General features: G+C 25.7%; 1 protein-coding gene across 1 annotated transcript; it reads right to left on the bottom strand.

The window, feature by feature from the left end:
* Positions 1 to 634: 634 nt before the first annotated feature.
* Positions 635 to 12,244, bottom strand: LOC129614802 (uncharacterized). The gene is made up of 6 exons (XM_055529681.1): positions 12,109 to 12,244; positions 3,852 to 4,556; positions 3,623 to 3,725; positions 3,074 to 3,096; positions 2,673 to 2,998; positions 635 to 2,569 (listed from the first exon to the last, which is right to left on the bottom strand). Exons 2-6 carry the CDS (start codon positions 4,441 to 4,443, stop codon positions 2,279 to 2,281), a joined length of 1,335 nt encoding a protein of 444 aa, XP_055385656.1. The 5' UTR covers positions 4,444 to 4,556; positions 12,109 to 12,244; the 3' UTR covers positions 635 to 2,278.
* Positions 12,245 to 12,507: the final 263 nt, after the last annotated feature.

Here is a 12,507-nt window from a genome sequence, read left to right as displayed (position 1 = left end):
ATCTACTATCATAGTATATTTATAGTAATCATAATTCGCATGAAAATTTACTTGAATGGGGTTTTGGCAACTAGAAGCAAAAATTTAATCTCATTTCTCCATTTTTTTGGAAGCATTTTTATGTGATTAAATATCAAAATATTTATGAGTCCGCATTTCAAAAAAAAAACCCTTGTAAAAAGCAATTTTGTCTATAATACCCCAGAAACTCTCCAAAAACAATAGTTTTATTATCTGACAAAACTGTCAATATTCGACTCAATTTCAGTAGATAATGATATATAGGGCAGTGCCAAGTAATATTCATTCTATTCATTCATTCTATTTGTAAACTTGAGGTAAAAGAAGAAAGGATCAGAAAATTACGCGAAATTTTTCAAAATAAAAGATTCAAAAAAGAATTTATTTTATATTTTAAATTGAGTATCTACACCAGGTGCTAATTAAAAATGTATATAAATGACGACGATTAAAATCCAACTTAAATTATGTTTAAATCTCTATTTATTATTTTAAAATTTTATGAAAGAAAAAGATTTGTTCTTGAAGCGCCATCGTTTTTTTTTTTATTTTTGTATATATTATTATATAAAAAGTTGATATATGTATGTAAATTGTGTGTATATAAAAATGTTATTCGTTGATTTTAAATATTTTCCTAAAAAAATAGGCGATAAATTTTCATAATATTTTATACATTTTTTTTTTTTTTGCATAATACTATTTTTTATAATCTTAATATTAAAACTATTTAAATCTTAATAAATATTTTTCTTTTCGGTTCAACAACATTATTTGATTTAATATAAATACAATGTTACACTTTTCCATTCATTTTTTATTTTTTTTTTTAAATATTATTTTTCGTTTTTTTATGCTTAAAAAATTATCCCATTAAGTTATTTTTAAATTTGAATATAGGCTTACATATAAGTACATACATATACATATATAACTTACATATGTATGTAAGTTGAAAACAAGGTGTAACTGATAATGTCAAATGCCGGTCGACTACAATTGCATCTGACGGTCACCAAAGCGGCAATTAACAATAATGCCAAAATAATGTTTGCATATCAACTATCGTAGAGAACTTTTGCACACAACCGGTTGGCAACTGCTTTAGCAACAAATTATTTAATACGATATTCGACATTTTACTTCAATGCTGTTTTATATGATAATATTGAAAAGAATAATTATTGCAACATAATTCAAAGCGCATTTTACATTATTTATTACACCTATATGTATATTCATGCATAATTATCGTTACAAGCATACATACATTATGAGACCTAAGTTTATTAAATTCGTGTTTTCTCGATTTGTAATTTAATAAACAAATTAATTTTCAGAAACCTTCTTCTCAAGAATTTTTATTGACTAAATTTTTGTTTTGTACTAAAAATATTTTAGAATAATTTAACTATCATAATATATATTTGTGAATTTTAAAAAATTTTGAAATTTTTAATTTAATTCTTGTGAATTCCTTGATCTCTTCGATGTACATATAGATAACATGTTGAAATACCTTTATACATTTTACATAATATGCATTTATATATCTGGATATCACCAAAACATTATAACTTTCTAAGATTCTTAATCAGTATTTTTATTAAATTTCTATTTTAAGTTTTACAATTGGTTTGACACGACACTGTGATTTCAATTTTGGTTTTAGAAAACATTATGCTACAATTTTTTATTAAATAATGAAATTTTGGGCGATATAGAAACTAATGAAATAAGAGCAAAAAAATTATATTACATCAAATAAGAAACAATTATTGACGCTTCAATAAAATTGGTAGAACACAAAACGTACCTATCATGCAATATAATAATTATTTACAAGCTTTAAAGTTAAATAGGAAATTATAAAACTGAACTTTGAACCGTTTATCTCTTCTTTTTTTTAAATAAAAATAGTAGAGGTCCTTTAATCAAAATTATAAATGCAAATTAATTTGTTATAGAAAATTAAATAAGCACATAATGTTTTCCTTGTATAAATTATTACAAGCATTTTTAAGTTTCGTTTAACTTTTTTTACAGTGTTCGTTAAAATGTGAACATAAATATGAATGGATTAAATAATCTGATACCCAGAAATCTCTTTATATTTTAAATGTCAACATTCTAATTATTATAGATTTACATTATTAATTTTTTAACGTTTACATTATACATAACTATTTACATATGTATGCAATTACATTATATTATGTATATATTTGAGTCTTTAATTAATTTTGTATTTTAAATACTAGACGTAATCAGATGGTACAGCTGTCGTACTTTCATTTATTGCAGCTAATCTAGCTGCTCTTCTTGTAGCTGATAAACCTGTAGCACTACTACCACTCGAATCACCTGATCCATCGTTCCAGTGATGATGTAATGGTGCTGACATTACAGTTAAACCAACTACCTCATAAGCACGTTCATTACTAGCGCCACTTGGTAATGCTGTTACAGATAAATCTGAATAATAGGCACTACTTGGAGCCGAGGAAACCATTGGAATGTCTTGATCATGATGTTGAAATAAATATTTCTACAATTATAAATAAAATAATTAGTTTTTATACCTCAACTTTAATTGTATATAATGTTTAAATTAGTTTTCTTTCTGTAAGTCAATTTTATTAAAAACTAACCTCTCCACATTGACTATATGCAGTGTTTTGATATGATGGATTCCCTGACCGAACAGATTCTCGATCTAATTCTGCATACAAAGCTTCACCAACACCTACAGGACTATAGGCGTCTTCCATATGAGTATAATGATTTTCCGCTGGTGATGATGACGGTGGTCCAATTTGATCAGGACTAGCAGAAGATCTTCGATTGCTTAACCATGTCCACACACCGGAATTACTTGTGGGCCTTCGTATGCTATCTCCTGTGTGTTTGGCCGACATTGATGAACGACCATTGTGACCTCGATTATTACGATACCACCAAGGTAGAGGTCGCCCTGCTACAAAAAAATTTTTAGTTCTCTTAAAAATTTTATTAAAATTTATTTGAAAGAAGCTAATCGGCATTCACTTACCATTACCATTTGATGATTTTATTCTGTAAATAAAGAATATTTTATTTTTTTAAAATGAACTGTTTTAAAAAATTTTTGTTATACAATTTGAAATGTAAATATTCGTTTTATATGCACATAACGCTTTTTAATTTTTATTTTTCTAAGCCGTTTTTCCGCTACAAGACATTTTTCTTAAAAACATGCACTAATAAAAGTTATAAATTTCAATTCAATATCCGATCTAATACTTTCTTAACCCGCGATATAAGTAAATAATTGGTTACAAGAACTGCAATTGTTTTGAAAACTGTTATAAGAAATGTTATGCATTTTAATTTAAAAAAAGTACAGTATTAACAAAATTAAAACGTTTTAAGAGGAAACCATTTCTTGAAAGTCTTATTTTGAAAAACCAAAATCATTTTTAGCAACACTTTAGTTATGGTTCAGTCGGTCATTAATCATAAAAATTTTTAGATATTTCATATTAATTCCGAATTTAAAATATCGAAACGAAAACTTCTCGAAATAACATTAGTACGGATAATTTACTTTGTTTATTATTACCTTCTACACCTAAGGACTATTACCATTACTATAGCACCTATAAGAGCTGATATGATTGAAACTATAATTAAAGTAAACGCCCATCCTAACTCGCCTGTTGTTTCTGAAAAATATTAAAGGTACTTATAATTGCCAATATATTCAAAAATTGGAGTATTTAATAAATTTAATTAAAAAATTAGGTTGTAAAATTACTTTTAAATTTCAAGTTTTATTTAATGTCACTTACCAACAGAAGCATCTAAAGAATAAGCATTTCGTTGCCATGCCCAAGTACATAAATCACAGGTAGTTAAACCGTCTGACACTACATCGTCATCTAAAAAAGGCGGTCTTGGTGGTGGTGGAACAAATCGTCCATTCCATAAACCATTTTCACTAGCATCAAATGCCAACGGTGAATTAAATGTATCTTCTTCTATTGCATTTGTCCACCATACATTATCATCTGTTAACAAATTATTTAATATTTGACTATTTTCTAAAAAGCTATTATCTTCGTCAACGATATTCGCAGAAGTTGTAGTAGCGACACTAGACGGTGGAGTTGCATCTATTAATGCTGTATCCTTTATTGTGGATTGAATGATTGATGAACTTGAATAATGGCGTGTCGATGGCCATAATGAATTTAATAATACATCAGCAGTAGATGCTGTTGTTGATGTTGGTCGACTTCTAGTTGTAAGTAACTGATCTACATAACTTATAAATTTTGTATTACTGTAGAAGTTTTGGTTATTGCTATTCGGTTGTGAATGTGGATGAACAGTTATTGTATCTGCTACCGATCCGACTGGATCGGGCAGTTCTAAATTCATGACGCAGCAATATTTTTTTTATTGTGTTATCATAATTTCTATAATCCGGTTACATTAATGGCAGTTCAAATAAACAATTTTTTTCGTTAAATTTTGCTAAGAAGTATTTTGATCTGAAATATTACAAATACAAAATTAACAAAAAATATTGTAATTGTTATTAAAACTGAAAATGCAAACAAAAAATATATTCTTAGATCTCAAAATTGCAGCAATATCTATATTGCATTGTAACAAAATTCTGCAATTGCGACTATCAATTAGACTGAAATATATCATAATACTGGTATTATTGTAATTTTAAAGGTAAGGATTATAATATACGTCGCCAATGCTCAAAGGGTAAAAAGTACTGTAACTTCATCAAAATTGCCGCTTATGAGTTGTGATTGCTTAATCACAATTCCGCTTATGAGTTGTGATTGTTACATTTTTTAATTCCTATGGCATACGTTATGAATTGATTTTACTATACTGGTTAAAAGCACAATTTGAATTGGTTTTGTTTTTTTTTTTAATTTTAGAGAGTAGGTTTAGGTCATTCTACAGCACTCAATTAAAAATTTAAAATATTGCAAGTGGGTTAAACATATTGATTATCGCCATTAATATACCAGTTTCCAATAACATATAGTCGATAGCAGCGATAATATGAATGTATAACATTAATGGATACGCTGAATTAACTCTGATTTCGTATGCCTCTCATTTCAATTGTGACAGCATAATTGAACGTAGAATACTCTTAATAGTAATCATAAGCACACAGTGCTTCTGCACAGTGCTCTTAACAAATTAAATGGAATACTATTTACCATTTATCTTTAAGTTATTTGGTATTAGAACACATTCATACGAATTCGTAAAAATCCATACTTATTTAATTGTATTTATAATTTTAAAATGAATTTTAAAATAAAAGAATGACTACGAAAACACATTTAATTATTTGTACATTTAAATATAAATAATCACACGGTCCTTCTTTAAATTCCAATATCATTAAATTTTACGAATAGCCTTATTAAATTTATAGTTGTTAATGCTTGAAATGTTAAAATTAAGCCCCGAACAGAAGTCAACAAAAAGCTTGAAAATATTGTGAATCTAAGTATACCTACTTACATCTACTTGTATTTCGTCATGGATGAAATATTTTTTTGTTTTGTAAAACATAAAACTAATAAAACATAATTTAAATGGTATTAAATTTATATTTTATAATTTAAATTTTCATTTTGTATAATATTAACTACAAATATGTTAAACTTTATCAAAAAAGCATAAATAATTAAACGAAAGGAATAAAAAGAAATGAACTGGCGTTGGCGTAACTTTGGGAGTTGTACATACATAATAATACAGAGAGACACATGAAGAAATAAATTTTTGGGTTCAACAGTTTCTTACATAACCGGATAAGTACTCTGTTCAGACAGTGTACATGCTTTTTTGTACGTTGTACACACAATTATGGAAGTAATTTCATTTATATGTGGGTAAATATGTATATATATAAATAAATTCTACATCAATTTACAATTATATATATGTATGTATATATACACATCTGTATATATAAATTTATTATTTTATACATCTGTTAATGCATATTATTTTAACTGTTTTCCTTTTAGTACTTTTTTCGCCCCGTGCGCCTAAATAATGCATAAACACACATATTTATATTTATTAGTAAAGAAAAGAGATAAAATATATTCACAATTATATATTGCTGCAAATATTTATATATTATTAACATATAAATGTCTGCAAAATTCGAATGTACAAACATATACGTACGTATATATGTACATGCATATTATGTTTTCTACAAGTATACAAAAACGTCTAATTAAAGTTTATTTTATAAATATAGAGTGGAGTGAATTTTAAGAGGCGTGCGATGATCCTTTATGATGTGTGAAGGATTCAAAACATAAATTGCTTTTATTTTCAATCTCTTTAAACTTTTACACGTTGATGATAAGTTTTCTTTTGAGTTCTCAACTTATAAATCTAGTTCTGATTTGAAATCACTAATTACTTTATTATTTATACTTAATCAAATATTTTATTCAATAATAAAAATTTAGATCATAATAAAGATTTCAAAAAGTTCAACGATCAGTAAGGTGAGTTAAAACAGATTGTGAAATTACTGTTTTTGGGAAAGATTATTTGAAATTTGGAACACCTAGACGTTCGGAAGAATAAAGACTTAAAAATTGAGAAACATTGTCACTTTTGAGAGCATCGAAGTTTCAAGGAGGTGTAAGAAGAAAAAGGAAGAGAGTTTTTAGAGTTTTGCCCGAGAAAATAAACCACTTAAAAATTCCTATGACATAAAATTTCTAATAAATATCAGGCTATGAGAAAAACCATGTTAAGTATTGATTAAAAAAGTTGAAAAAAAAAGACTGGTAATTGAGTTATGACTTGATAATTTCATACAAGACGTAAAATACTGTACTCGCTAAATTTTTATGTAGTATGGTTATTCATAGGACTAATTGTGGTATGCACGGCTGGTAAACAGAATGTTGCGTCTTGGAAATAAACATAAAGACAATTTAGATTTCACAATAAAAAGGGACATTTTAAAAAAGCACCTACATAAACTTGGAAACAATAGGTAACGTTTTTTTAATATTTAAAATAAATAAATAATTTGCAATTTGTAATTATAGATCTTACTGTAAGTTTTCATTGTAAAAAAAAAGACTCATAATGCAAAATGTTTTAGTTAAACATTAAAAAATAAATAAATAAATCAGTACTGTTGCGTAATAGAATGAAGCAAGCCTCTATTTTTCTGCGATTGAAGAATAGCATTTTGCCGTCATTATTACATATTGCAGAAGAGGGCAGTAAAAAATAAAAATTTGTTTCTACTGGTTTCTTTAAAGATCAGTTTTCGTATAAAATATCAGCTTCCCATCTTACAGGGTATAAAAATTTTTTGAACAGATGCAAGAACGAACGGAAATTACGCGATAGCTTCAGTAAAGATTTTCAATGCATATAGCAAATGACTTTATATAAAAATACGAAGATGTCGAAAGGCTTACAATCATTAGTTAGAAAAATGTAGACAAGTACTACTTAATTAATAAATTTAAATTGTCAATTTCTCTTCATATATTTTTAAATCTTAATCTCGCCTTTAATTCAACTAACAAATCAGCACACTTGTAATTCATATGAAGATCTCCTCATACTTCAAAATTATAAACCAATTCAATAAAATAAGGAATCATTATTTTCATTTTATGTGCAACAGACGAATAATTAAATTTACTACTCTTAGTCCATCTTAAAAAAAAAGTTCGTAATAAATTGGAAAATTCCATAATGCATTACATGTGTAGCTTTTATTTTTTTACAGTTATTATTGAGCTTGAAAATGTAGCTATGCAGTGTATCGTGTATTTGAAAAATTAGAATTTTTTATTATAAGTGATAGTGTGACATATTGCATTAGGTGTAGTAAATTAAAATTATATTATTGTGAGCTCTTCTCAAAATTTTTTATTATGTAGTCAGAGAGAGCAATGTGCAATATTTGTTTTTTTTTTTGCAATTTAAAAGAGTCATCGAATGAATTTGATTATTTTGGAGATGTGTTCAAATATATTTTGAAAATAGTCCCGAACAAGCATGAGTGCATCAGTAAAATTTATTGCTTTTCTTGTTAGAAAATCAGAAAATCATAGAGCGAAATATGTGTAGGTATGCATTTAAAAAATATATTTTATTCTTAAATTTTTCTCTTTTCGAAAAATATTATTGGATTTTAATTTTTCAATGCCGTATAGCTATATAAAACATCTATATGAAATTGCATACTTGCGAAAATGTTAACCAAATGCAATGGTAAAAATGTGGAGGTAATAAAAAAAAAATAGCTAAATAAAAAATAAAAAACTTAGTTCAACATTTTAACGATAGAGAAGAATACAAAATAAAAATATCCTTATATATACATATATACGAATAACATACACAAATGTACATAACATTTTTTTTTATTTTTTAATTTAATGTACGAAAAGATGGATGTGTGTATAAAATATAAAAATTATCAAAGTGCAATTGTAATTACAAACATTTATGCACTTTTGTTTATACATTTTTATTTGTTTGTTTGTTTGTTTGTTACAGATATGTGGATCTAACGAGAAATTGTCGAGTAATCGAGAAAGTATTAACAACATAATATGTGCATTTTTTTAAATATTCATCAAGAAGCTTTTGCATCAAAGCTCTGGCTTAATCCTAAAATGCAGTTATGATTATTTATTTATGCTTTTTAGCCCTTTTTTTTGCATTATTTCGTTTATTTTTTTTTCCTTTTGTTCTCTTTTTTTTCTCCTTTCTATATTTTTGATATGTGAAATCGGTCGGCGACCCTCACTCTTCTTTTCCATATATAAGATTTTTTGTGTCTTTTGTTTTAATTCAAAAGCATATTATTTTATTCCTTTCTCGTGTGATGAAGTTTGCGTCGACTCTTTGACAAAATGTTGGAAAGGGAATTCAAATGATTTCAGACGCTTGTTGAAATTTTTTTTTCTGTCTTACGTACTTAAAATAATAATACGAGTAATAATAAGAATTGCTTAGAAGAGGATATGTGGAAACATATGGAAATGAGGAAAATAAACTTGTAATGTCTATACATCAATCGTATTCACAAATTTTATAAAAATTTGTATAAAGAGAAACACATTACAGTAATTATATTATAAGAAATATGGTAAATATTATCATTTCCACCTGTATATTCAAAACGACCTTAGATGATTGACGAATTCGTATAATTCTAAATTCCCTTTTAGAAATTTTTTGTTTTCACAGTGAAAACTATTATTGATTAAATTTTGATAAAATAATCGAAAGAGGCGCAGGTGCAGGTGCAGATGATAAACTCAAGTTTTTTCATACATATATATATAGGATTGTCCGGTATTTTGGGAAAGTTTAAAAAAGAGGTTTTATAAAATAATGTCCGGCTTATATCCATTATAGCTTCTGTCTATCGAAAATCCATTATAGCTTTGGAGTTTTTGAAGCTATAGCAAAGTTTCAAAGCTATAACTGTTCGGATTTTTTTTTGCCAATTGAGTTTGCCATTAAGTACAAAATACAGTGAGTCGATGATTGGTGTCAGATTTACCGTATTAAAATAAATGCGGCATAAACACAAAATTTTGAGTTCAAAAATTTGAAAATTTTTCAAAAAACACTAATTATCTGAAAAAAAAGGGCCAAAATTTTCTCCCCGCTATTACATAATATAAGTGCAATGTTTATATACAAATCTCATAATAATTCTTAGACAATTTTTTTATCACTATTTTTAGTGTTCCACATTTTTCTTTAAGTCTGCAATATTTTCAGGATATTGTTTGTCTAACCTAAAAGTGGCTTATCTTGTTTTAATGAAAACATCTTTTTTCATTAAAGCAATTATTATTCAATTTATTTTTTTTTGTTTATAGAGTAAGCACTAGATGCGAAAAGTTTCTCTTACTCTTATTCTTTTATTTCAAGTTAATACTATTATTAATGTAGAGTGTTAGCGTTGTCTATGTTTATAACAAAAATTAAATTGTTATTAATCTTATTCAAAAGAATGTCTGCTTGCAAAATTATTTTGAAGTATTTTTTGAGATAATCCTTGTTACGTGCCATATTTTTTTAATTTTAAGATTAAAATTTAAAAAAAGGAAAAAATATTATTAAAATTATAATTTTTTTAACAAATGTTTAAAAAAAGGGTAATAATGAATTGAATTTGAATTTTATAAAATGTGTCGAATTCTATCATTTCTTGTTTTTGAAAAGGATTTCGAAATTTTTATCAGGAATTAGTTTTCGGTAAAGTGATTGAACTATTTTTAATGAATATTTATGCCTAATTACATTTGGATTAAACGAGGATTGAAACTATGAATTTTATAAGAAGAAATCCTATGATCTGAATCACAAATTTTCTCAAAGGTGCAAACATAAAGGAAAGATGCAAACTATACCGCAATTTTTCTGGTGTTGCATTCAAGATGTATTTCAGACTTCATTCTCATCTTTTCACCATATTGTAACCAAGAAAGAATCTAGTGAATAAGTATTACTTCTTATATATATATTTTTTTTAAATAATTTTCATGTGAGAAAAATTTGTTTCGTGTTACATAAGTATTTCTCTTTTTCTAAAAATATATCTGATACCAGTCACCATATTCAGTCAGAAAAATTGCATATAAAATAAGATCCTCATATGACGTTATGTCATTTTTCTGATTTGAAAGTAACTTGAAAAGTTGATTGAAAAAGTGAGATTTACAGATTGACGAAAATTATTTTATGCTGCTATGAAAAGTGGCAGTTATAATTGTACAATTGCCAATAAATATACAACTATGACACACCAGAAAAAAGCTTTTTGTCTACCTACATAGTAAAGGACGCAAATTCAAACGAAGTTCAACGCGAAAGCAAGTTTTAATAATATTAATATTAGTAAGTAATAAGCGCAATATTAAAAAAATTTGATATGCAGATTTGTTCCATAAACATTGCAATAAAAGTATCAAATTTTTTTTTTTAAATCTATAACTCGGAAACTGTTGCGTTTTGACACCTACTTCCAAAAAAACGCTTTACTCATTTTCGATTCTGTGTATAAACAATGGCGTTTAAATATAGTTTTGTACAGAATATTCCTGTATAATGAACCGATGTAAAATTAACAAGTGATTTACCAAATTTGAATTAAAAAAGAGCTACAGAATCTGAAACTTAGTTACGAAAGTGTCTTTTATTTCTGCATATTTTTTTAAAGGACTAAATAAGAATTTTTAAAATCGAATTCAACGAACAATATTCTCACAATTTTAAGAAAATAATAGTTACTCATATTCTTCATATATTCGCATTTTTTAAATTGCATAATTTCAGGGGTCTTTAAAAAATATGTGAAATATTCAGTGTTTGAAACTCCACTTTTTTTTTTGAAAATTTAATTAAATAGTTTTTGTAATTTTAATTCACTTATCCCAAATTTGGTTAAGTGCCCTTATACAATTAAGCATTCATACTTCTATAATTAAATGAATCTAATGCCACAAAAGAAGATTTACAGTAATAACTTACTAAAAAAGTAGTTTCATATAGGAAATGACTAGTTTGTCATATCAAAAAATTTAACCGTTTAATTAAACTGAAGTCGACTATATTTTACTAAACACTTAAATATGATTAAAACAAAAAATATTAGTATATTTTGTTTTTTTTTCTTTTTGTTTTTTTTTTTTTAAATTCTGCCTTTTTATCTCGTATCTTTATCAAAAACTACAAAGCGTATTGAATAAGATTTAAAATAAAATAAATGAAACTGACAAAAATTTCACACCTTGCGGTAAGAGAACATTTTTTATAATTACACATTCTATCGTATTTTCCAACTCTTATACGCAGTCAGGCAGTTTATAAAATTATTAATTAGAACATTTTTTTATATGACTATACTCCGTCTATTGTGTGATAATTTAATTAAATTTTAATAATATTAAAATAATAAACGTGCAAGTTATAAATAATAAATGTACTTATATTAAAGCGAGTATACTAGAAAAAATAATAATGACAAAAAATTAATACCTTTGATTCATAACATAATCCAGCGTTTATAATATAACAAATTGTTAAGCTTTATAATTGTTATATTTTCTATTTTCATTAATCCATTTTCAAAGATTACTTATAAAGATCTCTCAGATGTTAAATATAATTTATATTGTTGTTTTTTATGATTTTACAAATACTTATATTTCCTTTCTAAAATTGTATTTCATATTTTATTTTGCATTTTTCTTTAAAATTTTATTTTTAATATTAATTTAATATTAAATTTTAATGCAAATTTTCCACTTTTTATATACCATTTATGCAAACTTAATAACAAAACATATTTTTTATTTTTTGCATTTTTTTTCAATTTTATATGTATATGTGTATAATATGATGTGCAATATATTTTGTAATTTTATTTGAATCACA

The sequence above is a fragment of the Condylostylus longicornis genome, unplaced genomic scaffold (assembly GCF_029603195.1).
Source record: "Condylostylus longicornis isolate FDR11 unplaced genomic scaffold, ASM2960319v2 ptg000119l, whole genome shotgun sequence".
Classification (NCBI taxonomy): Eukaryota; Metazoa; Arthropoda; class Insecta; order Diptera; family Dolichopodidae; genus Condylostylus; species Condylostylus longicornis.
Note: the sequence above shows the minus strand (reverse complement) of the source record. Positions and strands in the feature narration are given on the sequence as shown.